Source organism: Pollachius pollachius (genome assembly GCF_949987615.1).
Source record: "Pollachius pollachius genome assembly, chromosome: 9".
In the NCBI taxonomy this organism is placed as follows: domain Eukaryota; kingdom Metazoa; phylum Chordata; class Actinopteri; order Gadiformes; family Gadidae; genus Pollachius; species Pollachius pollachius.
Window position 1 is genome coordinate 7,758,183 of NC_136942.1, and position 21,457 is coordinate 7,779,639.

General features: G+C 47.4%; 1 protein-coding gene across 1 annotated transcript in view; it reads left to right on the plus strand.

Annotated features, from left to right (window-relative positions):
- The first annotated feature begins 968 nt into the window (after positions 1-968).
- The window catches only part of reln (reelin), a 104,082-nt gene continuing 83,593 nt past the window's right edge, over positions 969-21,457 (plus strand). Inside the window, 2 exon segments of the mRNA XM_079742684.1 lie at positions 969-1,509; positions 18,236-18,343. Of these exon segments, the coding sequence (XP_079598810.1) occupies positions 1,257-1,509; positions 18,236-18,343 (361 nt within the window). The 5' untranslated portion in view covers positions 969-1,256.

Below are 21,457 nucleotides of genomic sequence, written 5' to 3' on the forward strand. Positions count from 1 at the left end.
AAAAGCAAGGCACTGGGAGCAGGAAAAACACGTTGGGACAGACAGAGGAGAGGGAGGTTCATGTTTATGGAGAGGGGTGCTGTTGATGGTGGTGGTGAGAAGTGGTAGTTGTGGTGGAGGTGGTGGTAGAGATGGTGGTGGTGGTGGTCAATGAGCTGGTAGAGATTGTGGTGGTGTTGGTGGTGGTCCAGGTGGTGGGAGTGGTGGTAATGCGGGGAGGGGGGAGGGGGGTGTAGAGCAGCAGTAAGGGAGATAACGAGAGGGGATGGGAGAGATGTGAAGGGAGGAGAGGGGGTGGTGGTGTGATAGAGGGTGAAGAGAGGAGGACGATGGATGGTGGATGGGCAGGAAAAGACAAAAGACAGCCAGAAAGACAGACAGACAGACAGACAGACAGACAGACAGACAGACAGACAGACAGACAGACAGGGGATCTGTTAGAAAGCTGGTCGGGGATGAAGACACGAGCAGATGCGCAAAGATAAGGCAGCCAAAGGATCAGCCCAGAGAGCCATGCACACCCAACTGCTTTAGCTGGAGCTCAGCAGGATGAGAAAGTCAGAGGAAGAGCGAACAGCACAAAGAGAGGTGGAGAGAGAGAAGGAGGGAGATTAAAGTGATAGACTGAGGGGAAAGAGGGAGGAGATACGAGCCGTGTGAGTGAAAAAAGGAGAGAAGGAAGGAGGGAGGGAGGGAGGGAGGGGGGAAGGCCACCTCGTAGAGCGCATACAGCACGCGTGGAGCCGGTGCTACGGAGAACAAGAGGGAGGGAGGGAGGGAGGGAGGGAGGGAGGGAGGGATGGTGGGAGGAGAGAGGGAAAGAGAAGGAGGGGTTGAGGTATTTAAGCGCTGGAGCAGGACAGCACAGGCAAGCTCTGAACTCCCCGAGAGTGAAGGGAGGTGAGCGGGAAGGAGCAGAAAGCAGAACCCAGGGAAGAGGAGGACGAGGAGGACAGAACAGAGCGCTACACTTTTGCTTCGCTGTTCTTTCGGGGAGGCTTTTCTCCCGGGCAGCCCGACACTCACAGACAGACGCACTAACTTACTGACACGCACACGCACACTCTCCTGGAGCGGACCAACCTGTGGACCCAGAAGACCAACCTTTTTTGGATTCCTACCCGGCCCTAACTTCTTCACCCCTTGCCCCTAGACCACCACCACCGCCACCACCCACCCCAAGACCCCTTAACCGTAACTACTTTAGCACGGCTCCCCATCGCGTCGCCTTGTTGTGCGAGGGCAGACTTGGAGCCATGGTGCGTGGGGCCTCTCTCAAGGGCGCCCTGGGCTGCACCCTGCTGGCTCTCATCCTGGGGAGCAGCAGCAGCATGGATTTGGGGGGTCCGCCCGCGGGCTTCTTCCCTCGCTTCAACCCCTTCTTCTTCCTGTGCACCCACCACGGGGAGCTGGAGGGCGCCGGACTAGCCGAGGGCGGGGTGGAGGTGCTCCTCACCTTCCAAGTGACCGGCAACCCCACCGCCTACACCCCCGGACAGGAGTACCAAGGTGAGCGCATCCACCCTTCTTGTCCAGCCTCGCTGCACCCTCGTCGAATTGTGCTGAAGAAATGCTTTTCTATCATCTCCAGCATGTGTTTTGCTCAATGTTGTACAGTTATGAAGAAAATCAACAAATGGGTCCATCTACGGATTAGTGAGATTTGTTGAAATTTGACATTTACGTAGTCCGTTTTGGATCTGTTACTTGATATTTCAGTTTTTATGTTTTTTTATCATTATGTTATTTTTTATTAGGTTGTCTGGGAATCGGTCCTCAACAGTTAAAAAGATGAAAGATATAAATCGAGAGAGCTCTTTAAATCAACGTTGCAACATGAGACATTTGGGTGAATACAAGTTGATTAAATTGTTATGAGCAGAAACATAGGATCTGCCAAAAGTAACGAAGCGTTTTGAAGATTCTCCCCCACGTTGGGAACACTGAATCACTGACAGAAGTACGCCGCTTCTTCTCAGCAGGTGTTTTGCCTCAAAGATAATGGAGACTTGAGTTGTGTGTGTCCGTGTGTGTGTCTGTGCGTATGTGTGCGCTTGTGTGCGTGATATGCATGTAAGCTGTAGCGGTAGTTTGCGTGGGGTGGATCCGGTTAGAAACAGGCGTTTATATAACGGGAATAAGTACAGATGCCGAATGGGACTGTTGTTGAGCGCCAGGAGCGAGCTCCGGGAGCGCTCACACTCTCAGCTGTGATCCCGGCGCTCCTGTGTGTAGGAGGCTTCTCCACAGGACTAATAGAGAGACCCGCTGAATGAAGAAGGGAAGCGTAGAGGACCAGGCGGGGGGGGAGCAGAACAATATGAGGACCAGAGAATATGATGAGCATAATTAAGATCATTATTCACTTGATACGGATGATTGCGGCCGTGCGAAGGGGTATTTCACCTGCGCCATGTGACAAAGCAACACCTGGCCCAGAAGGATGTATGACCTCTGACCTCTCAGAGGTCTCCCACACGGACAGAAGGGGTCCGTCCCAGCAACTGTTTCACTGTCTGATCGAAACACTGAGGACAACGACCCATGCGGTCGACCCCCAGAGAGTAGATTAGTACAGGCTATCCCCCAAGAGATAACATTATCTTAACCTCGGCCGCGGATTCTCGGACATGCACACATCCGGCAGCGCCTGTTTCTTTATTTATCGCTCATTTCCCCCCGGATTTATATACACACTCTTTCTGTGTTTATATTACATTACTAATCCGGTCTTGACTGTATTTAGACCAATAAGACAACATGAAAAACACAGCTTTTAGTATTTCCCTGCCGGGGGGGGGGGGGAACCCTCTCCTGCCAGCACACAGTTCTCCATTATCATGGCAAATAAACCCTCTTGAATTCAATAAGGAAGCATTGAAAGGCGTTTGTGTAATTGTATATAGAAAGAGGAGGCTACAGCGAGAGGGGGAAACAGGAGAAGAGCCTGCAGAAAGCACTGTTATCCCTGGGCTGGAAATAACAGGCCGTCTCTCAGCCCTTCAGTCAAGCACCTCGTAAGCGGCTGTGTGGGGAGAGTGAGAGGGGAGAGATTTGAATAACTAGCTGGTGGATGGTAGGGATACGGAACGTGCAGAGAGGTTTAAATAATTAGCATTAGAAATGTGTTGGGCATGGAGGGGGTGGGTTTAAATAGGGCCACGGCTGGGATGGGATGTGACAGAACAGGGGAGATTTAAATGATGGTGAGAGGATTGGGCTGGTAAGCCACAGTGACTGGAGCTTGTGTGAAAAAAATAAAAAAGCATGGTTCCACTCTGGTGATTTATTTTTCTATGTTCTGGTACACAGCGACGGTTCATTGTTAAACGACTCGGTTTTGACTGCATTTGCCTTTCAATAAACGAATGAATGGCATAATGATGTGTGTACCCCTCACAATATAAAAAAATGTGTAAGCTCTAAAAATGACCATCGCCCCAGCCAATGGTAACAACCAATGCACAGGCCTGTATGTGTTATGTCTGCCCAAAACAAATATTTTCTATGGTCTGTTTGAGGACTGGGGAGAGGGAGAGAGGGAGAGAGGGGGAGAGAGACATGAGAAAGATAGAGCGGTTAAGGTGTAACAGTGTAAATGTCCATGTGGAGTTTCTCTCAATGCATGCCGCTTCTTGTTGCAAGACGCTCTTCGTCTTTGTTTTTGTGTATTTTCTGTGCCTAGGTACATTCAGCACCCTTGGCCAACAGATGATATCATGTTTATCTCGATCTTTCCGCTCAGAGAGTTGCTGTTAGAGCTGGTGGGCGAGCAACTGGTGTCGAAAGACTAGGAAACAGAGAAAGAGTGCAAGAGAGAGTGATAGAAAGAGAGATAGAAAGAGAGCAAGAGAGAGCGCGAGAGTGAGAGGTAGGCAATCCAAATCGAAAAGTTGAGGGACAGAGGAACGTCGGAAAAGAGATCAAAGCTGGAGGAGGGTTTTTTGTTATTATTATCATCGCATCAGAAAAGGGAAAGGTGGATACAGGATGGAAGTATGCAGGACTTTTAACCCCTATCAAATATTCTCTTAGCGATAGAGGGTGGATCAGGGTTAGGGCAGGTCAGACCCAGATGGTGGAGGACTCTGTGGGGCTGATGTTTCTGGCCTGACCCCGCCGCCTCTCGCTTATTGCCTTTGAATGATACGGCTGTGTGTGGGCAGTGGGCTGAATGTGTTTGTTTCTCTGTATACAAACTGTTGTAAGCATGAGGGGCTTGTGTGCCTGTGTGTTTATTTGTGTGTTGTGCGTGTAGCCTGTCTGCATCTGTGTGTGTGTGTGTGTGTGTGTGTGTGTGTGTGTGTGTATGTGTGTGTGTGTTTGTATGTTTATTTGCGCATCTTTTTTGTCCACATAGATGGAATGTGTATATGTGTGTGTGTGTGTGTGTGTGTGTGTGTGTGTGCGCGCTCGCATCTTCTTTATCCACGGATGGAACAAGTGATAAGAGGTTGTGTTACTTCGTGGGATGTGCTAAGCGCTGGGCCTTGCGGGTCACACCGGACTGCTTACAAACAAATACACAAGCGGGCGGTAAACAACCGCCAAGGGGGAATAAAGGCAATGAAAGAGAACTAGGAATGAAAGGTTGACCCACGGTTAACTCGTATACAGTAGCCCGGAAAAACACTACACCATCATAGTGTAAGGTCGGACGCCTTCACCGATCCGTCAACAGAAAGAGAGGAGCAGAGAGAGGATTATTCTGCCCTTTGGCCTTCTGCTCTACACCTACACAAGACATTAGGGCCGCCACGGTCGACACATGCTGTTCAGGAGATACACGTCTCTCTCACCGCAGCAAGCACTATTGGAAAACAAGCATAAAGTTTCACAAACAACATTGTTTTGTGTATACTAGAGTAGATCCTCGTGTAGGACTCAGTTGGTCTACTCAGAGAGGTAGTTTGGGACCATATTGGTGACGATGGGAGCGTCAACGTACAGTATTGTGTTCTGTGTGTGTTCGGAGAGCAAAATGCAGGGGATGGGTAGAGGGAGATGAGGTGTGGTGTCAACAGAGAAAAAAAAGATGGAGGTGCACGGAGAAGGGAAATGGGGCCAACGAGATTGATTGTGTGACGTGAAATTACTAGAAATGTTTTTTTGCTGCGGATTTCATCTTGGCTTGCGTTGTGGGGCGTGTAAGTGGAATACAATGGAGCAGTCATGTTTGTTATGTCGGCTTGTTTTGTCTGCTAAGTCTGAAGGGTTTGTGTGTATGGTATGGGCTCAATTCTCTTTCATGCCGGATGTGCATTTGCATATTCTTTGAGTATGAATATATATATAAACGCTTTTTCATCTGTAGGCGTATGCTATTGTATCGGAGTGTGTCAAGGTCATTGACGTCAGCATTAGGCAGTGATAAGAGGCCTTCAGAGACACACATACAGGTAGATCCCCCCACTGCAGTTAATGGGCGACAAATCTATTGTGCTGCGGCGTGGCTGAATTGGCCCGGCATAATGAATGGGATTCAACAGGGTTTCTGACAAGGGTGGGGGTGGTGACAAGGGAGCAGGAGAAAGTGACAGAAGGGCTAACAAGGGAAGCGCTGTACACAGGCCAGGGCTGAATAAAACGACCACCGCTAATCTGTCAAAGATGCCTGCGACAGTCCCCCATCCCGTGGGGTCTTTTCATGTGCAAATGATTTGAGTTGGCGCAGAGTAACGATCGACATCTCAAGGAAAAAATGGAATTCCTAATGGAAATGTTTGGATCATGGCAGCATCACGCAGCGCCACCGCTCGCGTTCGCGACTAAAAGATAATCGATTTTAATTGGAAACAATTAGAAATCCTTCCAGCTGTCCGCGGCCCAACCGCGGCCGTTCCTCGTCACCATGTGCAGACACAGGAAACCCATTATCCGAACTTGAGGAGTTGATTGCTTGTCGTGGTGGAGATTTCACTGTGAGTGTGCCGTGGATCGCGGTCTGCGGAGCCACAAGCCACACGTGTCCGAGTGAAGGGCTCTGATAGGCGGCCAGACAGAGCGGGAGGGGAGAGAGATAACCGCTAACAACGAGTCAAGTTAGGTCATCCTCCTCAGCAGGACTTCAGGGGAAACCCAGAGCCATCTTAAGTGCTCCAAGCTGTGCGGCAACAGTGGGTTTTGATAATTGATTGATCGATGCTGCACTAAACCCCATTTGTCTGCTTTGACAGCAGCAGCAGCAGCCCCATGAATGTTGCCTTTTGCAAAATTTAACCCGTGAAAGGACCGTTGCATGTCTGCTCTTTGACCCTTGACCCATGAGGGATATTTCTGTGAAAGATTTCTTTTCTGGGCGTTATCAGGCTGGACTTGCGGTCGGTGAGAATCAACAGCTCCCGTGAACGTACACTTTGTATTATTCGTTTTTTTGCTAACGTGAAGCCGAAGTAACGTATTTATGAATTTAAAGAGTCAGGGAGAGAGGTTTGTCAGATCCGGCAGGTTTGTTACGCTGAGGTAGGTATCGGGCAGTGAACCATGGCGTGAGGACAGCAGACTGGCCTAGTTTTCAGGCAGTTTAGGGGGGGCGGGGGGGCCGTGAGAGATGGGGGGAGGGCTGCTAAGGGGGAAAAGGGGTTAATGGTTTAATAGGGCTCTCTCATACACTTGAGGATGCCGACCTGATAATAGCACTGGCACTTTTGAGAGAGCATCGAACCCCAAAGCATTCTTTTAGTTTTGCTCCAGCTTTTTATCCGCTCGCCTCCTGCTAGTTACGTCTGAATAGATCAGTACTCTGGCGAGGGAGAAGTGTGTCAAGTGTTTCAGTGTTTGTGTGGGCGTGCCGGGAGGGAGTGGTTGGGTGTTGCGGCCTTCATATTGTGCCCTCCAGACAGTGAATGATGAACCAGTACAAAAAAAGAACCAAAACCCATTGTATCACTCGAGATATCCCCCCCCCCCATTCTCCTTCAATCAGGGAACAGATGGGCGGGGGGGGGTGAAATGAGAATGGATATTCATAGGGAATCTTCCTTTTGTCACACGCGCATGCCAGGCCATGCGCACAACCCTTCAATCTACGGAGGTGATTCATCAAAACAGTCGGACAGGTCAGCCCGTTCCACTGGCTAACCAATAATGTGTTGATCAACCTCCCAATAGAAAGGTCCTTGCACAAGGCAGCATGATTTTACTCAAAAAAAGGATTCATATTCTTGGTTTCACAAATCAAAGGAGTTGATGGGGCAGATCCAATTTGAGTGGTCAGTGGATATTTCACTGTGATAGCCCACAGCCTCAATGTCTGATCAGCCCCATGCATGAGTCACATTTCTGGAAATGTAATTTACTGCGTCAGGGCGCAGCAACACTGTTGGCCTTCGCCTCAACGGTGCCAACATGATGCCAGGTGTGTGGTGGAGGGAGCGATGGAAGGTGCCAGGGAGATGATCAATGCCAGGCAATGGGTTTTTTCTCTCTGTGCCAGCCAGATCTGCTAAGGAGAACAAGAAACACACACATTATTCATTTCCCCCTGTCCCCTGTTTTCACTTTGCAGCCATAATAACGAGCAAAGGGGAGTTGCATTTTCAGCAGGGAGATGGGTGTGCGTATCATTATTATCAGGATGATGGGTTTGTGTTGCCTTCTTTTGGGCCTGGGCAGAGCAGGGATGCCTGTTTTGCTAATAATATAGGGCTACGTTGTTGTGGCAGGCATCCTAGATTCCCACCTTCTGTCCCTGTTTTTAACCTTTTTAAATTGGTGTTATGAACCAGGGTGGAGTTAAGGAGATGTACATTCAGGAATATACAATGCACATTGATGCCTCTGCGTCCTCTATGCTAGGCCCATTTCCTCAGACCACACAGCGAGTACAGGTTATCAGGCATTCGGTAATGCATTCAATACGCTGTTGGAGCCCAGGAGAAACAATTATTCAAATGCTATCCATATGGCTATGGATAGCATGAAATCCATAATGTAACCAGCTGTAGTGTTGGATTTGACTTTGTCCAAATCACTATGTTAACTGACAAAGAGAGAAAATAGTCTACATCCCAGATAACAACTTATCCTCATCCACCCAGCAGTACACACAACAATCACATGGCACCATCCCTCTCAAGAGTAATTAAACCGCTCTTTATTAGCAAATTACAGTTTCCTCTCTTTTCGTCTGCCCCTTTGATGTCTGCTTGCAAACTCTGAACCAGGTTGTAAACACACAACCAGGATGATTTAGTCTCCTCTTTTGAAGAAGAAAGCCCAAACTCAAGGAGTGAATATGCCATTATGGGTTCAGTGTGTCTATGTAAAACTAAAAAAAAATGCTAATTTACCCCCGGCTAAATCTACCTTGGAACAATGGGCCACTGTTCATTCTCCCCAAGCGGCACCGAGTGTCTCTAAGCCTCCCTCCAACGACTGATTGGTCCTCTCTGCCCTCCCATGCCTCCTCCCTTGCTCCGCTTGCCGGCCTTGCCTGCTTGTGGGGCTTCGTTCCCAGCCTTTTCTGATTGGCGTGTAGGCATTGCCCATGGCTGCCGGGAACGGAGCTGCTGTTGAAGGGGGATTGTGTGAAGCTTGCCTGCCTCCCTCTTCTCCTCCTCCTCCTGTTCTGGATCCCCCACCCCCATCCCCCATCGCCCTTGGCACCTCCATTGAGGGAACTTTAATCCCGGCTTGGGGGGGGGTGTAGTGTGTCACCGGTGCTGATAGCATTCAGAGGGGGCCATGTACGGCCCGGACAGACACACTACAGAGGACGGAGACGCTGGAAGGCTGGCCTGGTTACTGGCTACGTGGCGCGTGGCACCCCCACAGATTAGCCCCACTTGGGGAGAACCCCCCACCTCCCTCAGCAAACCCCCATTCAAACAAGCAGGCCCACTCAGCACAGGGAAACAGCAGCCTGGAAAGAGGAGATTACATATGAGTGTGTGTGCGACCGCTCACACACACACACACACACACACACACACACACACACACACACACACACGTGCACACGTGCACACCGAAGAGGCAAGATGGATGGGGTGGTCATAGGGCGGAGGGTAACCATGGTGGACGTGGATGTCCTGCAATGAATGAATGAATGAATGAATGAATAGATTTCTGGTTCCGCCCAGTTGTAGTGTGCACAATGACTGTACAACCGTGTTCTTTATTAGAGGAGGAAGACCCTTACTTTTGGAATGGAGGATCTGGTGGTTTGATACTTGAGATACTGAGACTACAATCGCACGAAGGAATGTCTGTTCCTGTTGTGGTGGGACGTGATTGCTAAGACAGGCATGCATGCAAACGCACAATAATTAACAGAGATGTTTTTCTCCCAGGTAAACAAAAGGGGTGTTTAGAAAGCCAAGCCAGAGGCTGTTTGGTTTTAGCTGAATAAAGATGTCTGGTTCCGCTGTGGGTCTGGGTATTCTCTGGAACCCAGCTCACTGGGATCGGATTGCCTCTCATGAGTGACTTGTGGATCGAGCTGTGAGTGAGTGAGACATATAACGAAGCCTGAGACACAGAGAGACAGCGAGAGGGAGAGAGAGAGAGAGAGAGAGAGAGAGAGAGAGAGAGAGAGACTGCATTTCCTCTGGTCCTGACATGGGTTGTGTTCACATTCTCCAGTAGACATGCCGTGTCTACTTCCACATTCACCCTGGTGTCCTTGGCTTCTCTTCCAGTGGTCAAATGCATGTTGCTCTGGGGCACGTCAACCAATTAATGTACAGTCAAGTACAATGTTATGGATCCCTCAGTCAATGATTTAATGTAGAGCAGAAGAGGTGGCCACAGACTTTCCCTTTCTGCCACTGCAGTCAATTATTCTGGGATCGACTGTAGGAAATGAGGCTGGCTCTCACCACACACCTCGGCAATCACCACAGTCCCCAGCCCAGGTCCCACATGTCGAGATGGCAAATACCAGTTACCCAGGTGCAAATTGAGTCCCGTGTCCCACTGCGTTAATGGGCCTGAACTGTGTTGTCACAACTGGTTTTGGTTTCCTCTCTTGAAATCCCTTTGGCTTTTTCAGGGTACAGATTTAGGAAATTGGTCACACGTTACAGACGGTTTGATTCATTGTTTAGACATGGATACTGTATCATTTACACCGGTGTATTCTCTGTGATAGGATTATTTTTTCTCATTTTCTTTTCTACATCGCAAAAGTTCCCTGAGTAGTGTGAGTTTCACACTATTTATTGAAGGGAACGAAAGGGGAGAGAAAAGAGGATCAGGGTGGGGGATGTAGGAGAGATGGGGGGGAGAGGGAAATATCTATTGGGGGAGGGAGGACAGGAACTGGGTGGGGGGAGAAGCTGTTAATTACGATGATGAGTGGCGTCTTGTTTAGCTGTGTAAGGCTGTCAGGGGAACAACTCTGCATTGACCAACCGTCAGCAGTGAACATCTTGTCTTTCATTATGGCAACTAGTGTCATTTGAAATCAATTTGACCACATGCACACTCATGCACACACGCACACACAAACACACACACACAAACTTTTCCCATTAAAACCCCATAGCATGTGCCCTAAGCCAACTTTCTTGAATTGATATGTTCACCGAAGACATTGTCACGTGATCCATTTGTTTCTATTGGAAAATCTATTCTAATTTATCGATTTAAACTCTAACATATTATTTTTTTGTTTTGTTTTATTTATCAGTTTATTAATCACAAAGCCCTGGATGTTTTTTATTCTAGGCATAAATAATGCAGCACTTGCAAAAGAGATACAAATAAGTTGTTAAACCAGGTAAGATGATAGGGGAGATCTATCAGTGTGAATGTGAGCCAGAGAGAGGTTGAGTAGGATGTAAGGTAAACCTCTGTGTAGTGCAATGGCTACATAATTCATCTTTAAGATATTAGATTTGGGATGATTTGGATATAGCTGTCACCCTGGAGCCAGCTCTAGGCAGAGATGGCACTGAAGTTCCATTGTATTTGTGTGTGTGTGTGTGTGTGTGTGTGTGTGTGTGTGTGTGTGTGTGTGTGTGTGTGTGTGTGTGTGGGTGTGTGTGGGTAAAGTCAAAGATACCTGACTTTTGTTTCAGGTGAGGGGTGACACCTGTTTATTTTGAAGTGACAGCGTACGCAAATGAATGATAGCAATCAAGCCAATTGTTTGATTATAAAACGTTCATATTGTACCAATTTGCGATAGGTTAATGATTACAATCAATTATCATTATCTGCCTCATGTAGAGATAGTATTGATTTTCCAGGTATATTCCTGGTTGCTTACTAGCAAGATGCAGTCAAATATATGTAGTTCATCTCTTTGTTCTTGTGTCTTGGCTGTTTCTCTATGTTTCCCCTGGAGGTTAAGTCTTTTATTGCGTTTGTGGAAAACACACACTTAACTGACTTTTTATCCTCTGAAGAAAGTGTAACGTTTTTTAATCTTGTTTGGAATATTTTAACTCTTGTATAAATAATTCATCGAGCCCGCCATAACTCATATTTTGGCTTGGATACATGACTGAATAAATGGAGCATCATTTATAAAACATTTAGCAAAAACATTTATGTAGTCTGGTCCCAACTTTCTACAACAGCAACTATGTCTTCTTCAATAAGATATTTATGCGGTAGGTATTTATAATTCTATAGTTAATATTATTCAACGTGTGTGGTTAAGCTACTGTGTGTATTTGGTTTGCAGGGAATGACTACATAATGAGAGATGACTGATTGTTGTGCCTAAATAAATCTGCTTGTAGGTATAGAGCATGATCGATTCTTCTTAGGAAAGGTTGTAATTAAAGATTTTAATTTTCTCATGTAATAGATTGATACTGGAGGCTGCGTAGAACTATTATACAAATGGAGAAATTGTAATCAGTCTCAATGACAAGTAACACACTCACAGACATACACACTCACACACAATTTAAGGTATTCTAAACACAAGTGATAAGTCACTTGGAAAAGGGGAGCTCAGAAATGGGCGGGAGGTTCAGAAGGTGGGTGGATGGATGGATGAACAGATGGCTGTATGAACGGATGAATGAGTAGGGGGGTGGATGGATGGATGGATAAACTGATGTATAAAATAATGGATGAACGGATGGATGGGTAGCTGGATGAATGGATGGAAGAAGTAATTTCTCTGTCAGAGGAGTCGGATGGATGGATGAATTCAGTGATGGATGGATCAAGCAATGAATCAAGTAATTTCTCTGAAGAGTTGAACACATGGTGTTGATCAACACTCCAACACTCGACCTGACCGTCACCAAGCAACAGAGGCTCATTCTGTTCATGATACACATAGAAATACACACAGAATCATACAAAACATATACCCCACGTCCCACCAGTATAGAAATACACACAGAATGATTCCAAAACATATCCCCCACACCCAAAAGGCAGAAATACACAAAACATGTACCTCGACCCCCACACGCAGAAACATAGAAATGTTGAGTTTTATAAAGTTGGAATACAAAAGCATTATGTAAGGAAAGGAGAACTTCGGTGACTGCTGTTTAATGCGGCTCTGTTAACTCAGTACTCCTCAGTATTTCTTTGGGGGGGGGCTTCTATTCATTATGATTAATTTTATTTTAATGCTTGATTTTATTGATGAAGATAAAGTCCATATCAGAGGGCTGTAGCTCGTCCAATACCTCTCAGAGATTCTAGATTCTTATAGACAAGTGCTCTTTTCTAAGCGAACATCTGCCTGCCGCTCCGGGCCTGTGTCCGACTGAAGCGATGAATAATGATCAAAGTGGGGAGAGCGAGGATCCGGAGTCAAAGCCAATCTCAGGTAAAGGGAGAAAGCCTTTGAGTTGTCGCAACACGATTTCTGCCGCGGTTTAGTGAGAAAACAAGCGAAAAGACAAGGTTATCTCGGGCCTTTGTGTTTTCGAGATATAAATCCTGGGTAAAATCCGCCTTTTGCCTCACATGGCTAGGGGTAAACTTTCTGCAAAAAAAGAAAACTACCTATTCTGCACAAAAAAACGGACTACATACTCACATGAACACAATATTTGAAGGCATTCGCTTTGAAAAGTGCATCCAGAAATATGCAACTTGCAGTCGTTCATATAAGACAAGGCACATAGACGAACATGAACATCCTCCTACAAAAAGCCAAGCACAGAAACAGACAGACACACACACACACACACACACACACACACACACACACACACACATACACACACACACAGACACAGTGTGTCTAGTCAAAGAGAAGCACACTAAAGTGTGATTCTGAGGCAGATTATGTGTGAGGAACAGGATGCTTGTGACGAAGCTGCCTCTTCATTCCTGTTTTGCTCCACGGCTGTTGAAGGCCTGAAGCCAAGTTCTCCCGCCAGAAAAGGCTTCAGCTATTTACCTCCAAATCCCAGTGGCTTGATCTTTCTCCGTGGCCAGAGAGAGGCAGCAAGATGAAGGAATCGCCCTTCAACGTCATCACTTATTTCCAAGTGTTACAGCACTAATGTCCACCTCCATTTCATCATTGCAATCCATCCAAAGATGATAGATGTGGCTGCAATACACAAGAGCAAGCAGACGCGTGCTTATACTACCATCTAGTCAATTTGTGAAACATGGAGGTGATGGCGTGGACAAGTGGAACATGTACAACATGTAGAAGCTGGAAGGCTGTTCTGGGGCCTCTCTGTGATCTTTGGTTTCACAGCAGCAGATGGCAGAGCCAGCAGGCCAGGATGGTGCCAGAAGGTTACGCAATGGAATGATGCCTTCAGAACCTGACTGGAACACCGCATGACACATATATGTGCAAAAAAGAAAAAAAATATCTCACAGAACAACAACCGTTGACAGACGTTTGAACCTTACTGCACACAATTAGTCCTCTGAAGTCATCCAATCAGAGTCCAGGATCTTCATGCCACCCTGTTAAACCTATAAAAGGCGTCATGGCAGAATGCCAGAGCTGTGCCTCCCGCAACAAACAAGAGCCCTTTCTTCTCGGTGCCATGCACAGGTGACAGTTTGAACGGTTTCAGTGATCTCGGGGGAAGAGGCACCCCGACAATGAAGGAACAGATGGGACACAGAGCCTCCCCATGGCCGGCTCTCTATTTCCTGGACCTCTCTGGGTCGTCTCTGCTCCTGCCAAGGGGATATGGGTCAGGTGGCCCCGCTATCTTCATCCATCTCGCTGCCAGAAGCTCTCGATGCGTGGGCCTAAAAAAAAAATAGGGTTAGGGAACTTCTGATCCTACGGTGTGGCTCAGAGTCTGGGGTCTCCGATTCATGATTCCCAGCAGCGGTGGGTGTGACCGTGGCTGCCCACACTGGCTGGCCCCTCCAGCCCAGGGCTCAGAGGGCGTGGACGGGACCAGCCGTACGCCTGGGGAACACGGGGTGTGGGTCTCTGCACACGTAGAACAGAGGGGGAGCTGTTCAGCGTGTGCCAAGCGCGAGGGGAACTTTACTGTAAGCGGACAAGGCATGAATCTAATCCGATCCCCCTCCATGTGAGCCATGTGCTGGTTCCACGGCCCAGCCCTGGAGCCGTGATGCCAGCCCAGACTCTTGCCTAAGTCTGAGCTCATGGTATCGTACGCCTCCATCTACTGGGTCGGCCCTGTTTGGCCGCACCCAAAGGAGACCACATTGACGCGGTGTCCCAGATATTGATTAAAACCACCACTTTTTTCCATTATGGATTTTCCCAATACATCAATCGGATATACTTATCGGAACCACCACGAAGTGGAAAGTTTGGACCCGGAAAGAAAAAAAAGAAAAAAATTAGAAAATACATTGACATTATATCAGTGTTATAATTCATGTTGTCTAATTTTGTTGGTAGTGCATATGCACTACATATTTGTTATTTAGTAGATGTTGTAGGTAGTAGTAGGTGTTTTCTGTGTGTGCGTGTGCGTGTGTGTGTGCGTGTGCGATTCTGCTCGGCTGGTGCTCCTGGTGGATAGAGAGAAGAGAAGAGGCCCCGGGCACATCAATAGTTGAACAGGAGTGCGGCTGTGTGTGTCTGTAATGAGGCATACCACATCACATCATCAATATTACATTCTAGCTATGGGCTTAAGAATGTGCTAGAGTGTGCTATGTGTTGTTGCGTGTGTGTGTCCGCTCTCATATATTGGAAAAATATGTGCTCATATTTATACCGAGTGTCCGTGTGCGTGTGGGTGTTTTTTATTTCTTCTCCCGTTTGCGTCTTATGTGTTTGAGTGTATTATATTTGTGTGTCTGCGTGTGTGTGCACACAGGTTTGAAAATGTGTGGTATGTCGTAGTATAGGGTCCATAAGGATGGTTAATGCTTGTATCAACCGTTGAATGTGGTTAAAACTGGTTATCACACTTCACACTATCAAACTAGTTAATTTCCTTCTTCTCTACCTCTAATTATGGAATGGATATAAGGGTGGGTCGCAATAAGAAGGGCAGACTTTTGCTGTGACATTTAGTAGTGGATATGGTTGAATTATAGTGAGGCATCCCATTACATTTTCTCTGTTTTTAAAGACACGACTTGGAAGCTGCCTTTTTCTGTGCATTGTCTGTATTTAAGTCCTCACTACACTTTGACTCCCGTTGTGTCAAGTGATGTGCTTAAGAATTAATTCAAGAGCTTTTGAAAAACACAACACCAACACCTGATCTTTCTTAAAGCTGTCTTTCAATTTCTCTACCTCTCTCGCACGCATACACACAGGTACATTCCTGTGAATGTGTTTGACTCTGTTTGCATGTGCACACACACCCACACACGCACACACACACACACACACACACACACACACACACACATTCAAACATTCGCACACACAGATCGGATAATTGCATCTGAGTTGATCTGATTGGCCGATCCGTTGGGTGCGATCCACCATTGGTGGGGGGGGGGGGGCCAGTTGATGTGTTAGAGGCTTGTTTAAATTATTGAGATCTTTCATCTGTATTGATCCACGCAGCACGGCCCTCTTTGGAGCTCTATACCCCCGACCCCCTGTCTGTGCCTCCACCTTCTAACCCCACCACTCCATCCGCCTCCACCACCCTCTCTGCATCAAACACAGCTCAGGGCAGGTGCACAACTTCCATGGGGTCGAAACTGATATAAAACCAGCAGTAGGTAGGAGAGAGAGCAAGCGAGCGTCCGAGAGAGAGAGAGAGCGCGAGAGAGAGAGAGAGAGAGAGAGAGAGAGGAGGGTAGGACGAAGACAGACAAAGAGAGTGAGGTGCAAGCATAACAAAAATGCACGCTTCAGGGTGTATGTGTGTGTGTGCGTGCTCTTGTGTGTGTTCATGTGGAAGTGTGTGCTGGTTTGCACACACATTGTTGGATGAGGTTAGTGGGAGTGTAGAAATTACAGTATTGTGTGTATGGAGGGACGGTATAGCTTCCGGTTTAGTGCATTCAGCCCGGTCCATTAATCCATTACATACCGCATCACACCTTGGCCCCAGCTCAATGCATCATATGTAGGCACTGAAAATGGGTTTCACCACACACACGAGAACGGATATGTGAAATAGACAGAGCATTCTCTGCAGCAAATATGTGTGCATGCAGTGCGTGTAGTAATAATCACTTGTGAATTAGCGTTAGGGCTGGTGAATAATCCATTATCATCCATTCTCCTAAGTGTATTTTATTTTCATGAAATGAAGATACCATCTTATCGTGTTGACAAGGTGTATATGAATGATGAGAAGATATGCGCTTAAAATGATTTTCATATACTTCAATGTAGAAAAATTGCCCCCTAATTATTATACAATTTTCCATATCTGCCAGCCCTATTTGTTATGTTATGTTATGTTATGTTATTTTAAATGTAAAGAATCTACATCTCTCATATTTTGGAAGTGTTTAAGTTTTTGTTTGCAAGTGGCACATGTTTAAATCTCTAGGTGGCTTTCACAGCTCTATAATATGACAAATCACAACTCAGCAATTCTATCTGCAGGCTAATCACCAGACATGGGCTGTTCGATCTGCTTAAGCAATCGTAAAAAAAAACACAGACAGAAAGACAAAGAAACCTCTGTGCAGTATACACACTCTGAGGCATGCAGACAGACACCGACTGACCACATCGGGCTTACAACAACAATAACAAAATCAACAACAATGTCTAGGAGCAACCCAGACAGACAGACAGTCAGACAGACATACAGGCCACAGAGGAGTCTGCACTGCCCACGGTCTTACTCCTCAAAAGACCCCAGACTGGAGGAATAAATGCCCTCAGACCAGAAGGAAAGGTCTTAAATACACCGCAACACGTTCGGGCCGGTCGACCAAAACCTCCCGTGCGTCAAGCGTATATATCTCCTCCAGATCTCACATCGTTTTTTTTCTCCCCCTCTTCCCTCAAAACAATGGGATCTCAAGAGAACCACTCCTTCCTTTTTGGCCCCCAAACGCTTTGGATGATCCCTGCGTGTTCACAAGACCGCGGGAGGGAGCCAAGCATTCTGCTGCTGCTGACACGCAGACCTCATTTCAGACTTCTTTCTCCTCATTCCACATGATCTGTCTGGCTGGAGGCCAGCCAGCCGGGGAGATCTTTCCCCTCCAGCCGATGGAGAACAGAGTTCTCCGGTGTTGCCGGTCCCATCGTTCAGGCCCTTTGTTTACCGGATCGATACGTCGCTCGCGGGTGCAGTGAGCTATGGAGCCCTACCCCTGGATCAGTCACCCAGGGGGGGGGGGCCTTGTACGTCTGGTTTACTCTCTGATGGAGTACCGGGCTCGGCCGGGCTACCGCAGCTGCAGCCAATTAGTTCATTAATCACCTCTATTAGGGCGGCATGGCCGGGTTCGAGCAACGTGATTTTCTGATGTTCTTTCTTTGGGACACGTCTGTTCGTCAGCCACACATGCGCGCGCACACATGGACGCACACACACACAGATGAGTCTCTCCTCTCTCAACCTTGTACCTGCCGGTCAGAGCTCGTTAGCACCTGCTCTCTGTGCTCATTAGCAGCCCAGTTTGCTACATTGATGCGGTGCGGTGTGTGGAATACGCTAGCTGTCACATTCATGTACCTCAGACTGACTCATTAACTCACCAGGCCATCCCGGGTGGGGGCCAACAGCAGTGTAAAGACTTCTGACACCGGCCCTCAGAGTAGATGTTCATCAGCGTTAGCGCCTTTGACATCCTTCAATCAAAACGTCGATCCAGATCGGATCATGAGATCATCATGTTCGACTTTATGATGTATTTCGACTGAGACGGGCATGTATTCGTTCTTATTTGCGTGTGTGTCTCTCTCCTCTCTCCTCAGTGACCATCTCGACCAGCACCGTGTTCGATGGCCTGCTGGTGACCGGGCTCTACACCTCCACACCAGTGCAGTCGGCTCCCATCCCTGCCCCTGCGGCCTTTGGCTTCAGTAAGTCACCAGCGCACTCACACTCTCCCACACCAGAGGCCTTTCTCATTGCTCATTGTTGTTTTGTATGAAATGGGCCCTTTCAACAATCCAATATAAAAATTGGATCGTTGTTGTGTCGTTAGCCATTTTACATTTATCCATCGCTCAAGTGACCAGAACAGAATTGTTATGACAGGCCCTGATAAATGGCCTGACAGACATTCCTGTAGGAATGTAGACTTGAGAGAGGGAGAGAGACACAGGGAGACACAGATTGGGAGATGGAGAGCCACAGAGAGGGATAGGGAGAGGGAAAGGGAGGGAAAGGGAGAGACGGAGGGGAAAACAGAGAGACACAGACAGGGACAAGGAGAGACACAGAGAGAGAAAGGGAGAAACACATTGAGAGAAAGGAAGAGACAGAGAGAGACAGGGAGCGGCACAGAGAGGAAAAGGGAGGGACAGAGAGAGAAAGGAAGAGACAGAGAGAGAAGGGAGAGACACAAAGAGGGAGAGGAAGAAAGTCAGTCATGGATATTATGAAATGAAACCAAGCATAATTTGGCGTGGCCCTAGAACAAAAGACCCTATAAACACACCAAACCACAATAGGCAGAGTAAAGAATAGTGATATAAATAAAAATCAACAACTCCAATTGGGTCACATTCAAGGTCATTAACCAATTCTAGACTTCTGTTTATTTTTTATATATATTTATACTACACACAAAAATATATTTGCAGTCTACTCATCCAGAGAAAACACCTTGCTGCCATTTCAGTATAAAACACAATGTCTCTAGACTAGGTATGTGTGTGGACAGACCCCGGTGCATGGGGTGGGCTGGGGTCAGGGTGGATGAGGGTTTCTGGGCTGAAGGATTAGTCATGCAGAACCCCCATACGGAACGGGACAGTCGGTGTGGGACAGGGCCAGCAGACGAGTGCACCCTGACTAACCCTACGCTGTTGTTGTTGTTGTGTCAGATCTGACATCACCGCATCCACCACAGCTTTTGACGTTTTTATTGGACTTTGTTGTTTGTAACCGATGATTCACTATGTGTACCCCAATCTACAAATATTTGGTACTTTGTACTATTATATACACAAGGCTGATACAATATCCATAAATACTCATTTTTAAGTTGTGTCTTGTAAAATTATATTCCCACTCACTTTCAGAACATCATTCTACAGGCTATACACATTTTTGGATCTCGTGGGATTTTTTTTCAATGGCTATTTTAAATGCGTGTGTAGAATGTTGGTGTATTTTAGCTTAAATCTAACAGTGTTTCATTGCCTTATTTAACAAATGAAGACAAGGAAACAAGTTTTAGGCTGACTGTTTATTAAGTCGTTTATAGAATAGTACATATTTATTGTTAAAGCTAGAAACCAAGTAAAAATATGTTTTTCCCATTAAGGAAAAAACATATTCATAATCTTGTTTATTTTCCATGCGTCTTATGTGAGAACCTATTGGCTTCCTAAGAACTATTACGACAGTGTGGATCGTGGATTTGCAGATCAGTGTACGCTAAATCTTCTTCTGTGGGTTACAAAAATCCTACAAAAGTCCTACAAAAACGTCAGCTGTTTTGGCCGGCCGGATGAAAAGCAATGAAGATATGATGACATCGCCATTGTGCTTTCCCTATCATTCATTTAAGTTGAGCGAGAAGTATGCACTAATGGGAAGCATTGTTTGTGTGTGTGTGTGTGTGTGTGTGCATGTACGTACGTACGTGCGCGTGTGTGTGTGTGTGCGTGCGTGCGTGTTTGCGTGCATGCGTGCGTACGTGTATGTGTGCGCGTGTGTGTGTGTGTGTTGGGCTCACAGTGCCATTCCGTTTATATGAGTTGGCGGGGCCTGTTACTGGGCAGCCGGGCGTCACCCCCACAGTCTCCCCTTTCTGTCCTCCCTGCCAGCGTCCCACTCAGCAGGGGGGCCCTGGCTCTGCCAGGCCCCTCGCCGGGCCCTTAAGCGAAGGGCTCTCTGCACTCTGATTCCCTTTCGTCCCCTTCATGTATACGATTCTGTACGGGACCTTTAGTCCACTGCTCAGACTCCCATAAACACTCATACCATAGGGGGAAACTAAACGTTATGTCACTAACGATGGCTACGCGCTTTACCCCCCCAACTCCCCCCAAGAAGAACCAGAACCAGAACCGGGATCCAATTCTTTCTTCACCCTCGCGTTCGCTCCACTCGTGACTCGAGTCGGATTGGTTCTGGATGACTCCTGGATGGTCACTAAGCTCCTCTGTAGCATAAACAAGATTCCGAGGGGTCGCCGCGGTAACTCCCGAGCCGCGTGTTGGGTGAACCGCTGGGCTGTGAGGCCGTGGGGCCGTCGCGGGCGTCTCCGTTGTTATGACAAACACTTAAGGAAAAACCGGAGGAACACAGGCAGGCCGCAGGGAAAAGGGAAAACTATGTATAACCATAACAACAGCCGCGCGGCTCTCATCGCAGCGGGAGGCGCGCTGGGTAGACACATACTCGCACAATAAAACAACACACCAACACACTTGGAGAAACGAAAACACGATTGCGTACAGACAAACGTCAAAACACCCGATCCAGATGTGAATCACTATCAGAGTGGAGATTGTTTGGGGGACATGTGTTGTGCAGATGTTTCAGTGGTGGCTGTAATGTGAAAGTGGAAGGAATGGAAGCTCTCCACAGGATTGTGTACACACACACACAGTCACACACACACACACATACACAAACGCACACACGCAGGCCAATGTGGAATCAGATAGGATTGTCCCGAGGTGGCCAAAATATGTTGACATTTAACATGAAATGATTAATTTAGGCTTAAATCTGGGCAGAGCACAACCTCCAGCCAGATAACTACATGGCCATGCTGAGTTAATCCATCGATAACGCGGGGGCAGATGAAAAGACAGGGGGAAGAGGGTGTGTGAGAGGGAAAGGCGCGATAACATGCAGGAGTGTTCGAGAGAGATGGAGAGGCTGGTGTCTTTTAGAGAGAGAGAGCGAGACGGGGGCATGTGTCTCGCGGTCGGTGCGGTCAGGCCGACGATTGCTGTCAGACAGGGCGACTGCACACACACGCCCGCCACAAGAGACCTAGAGATCAGCCCATG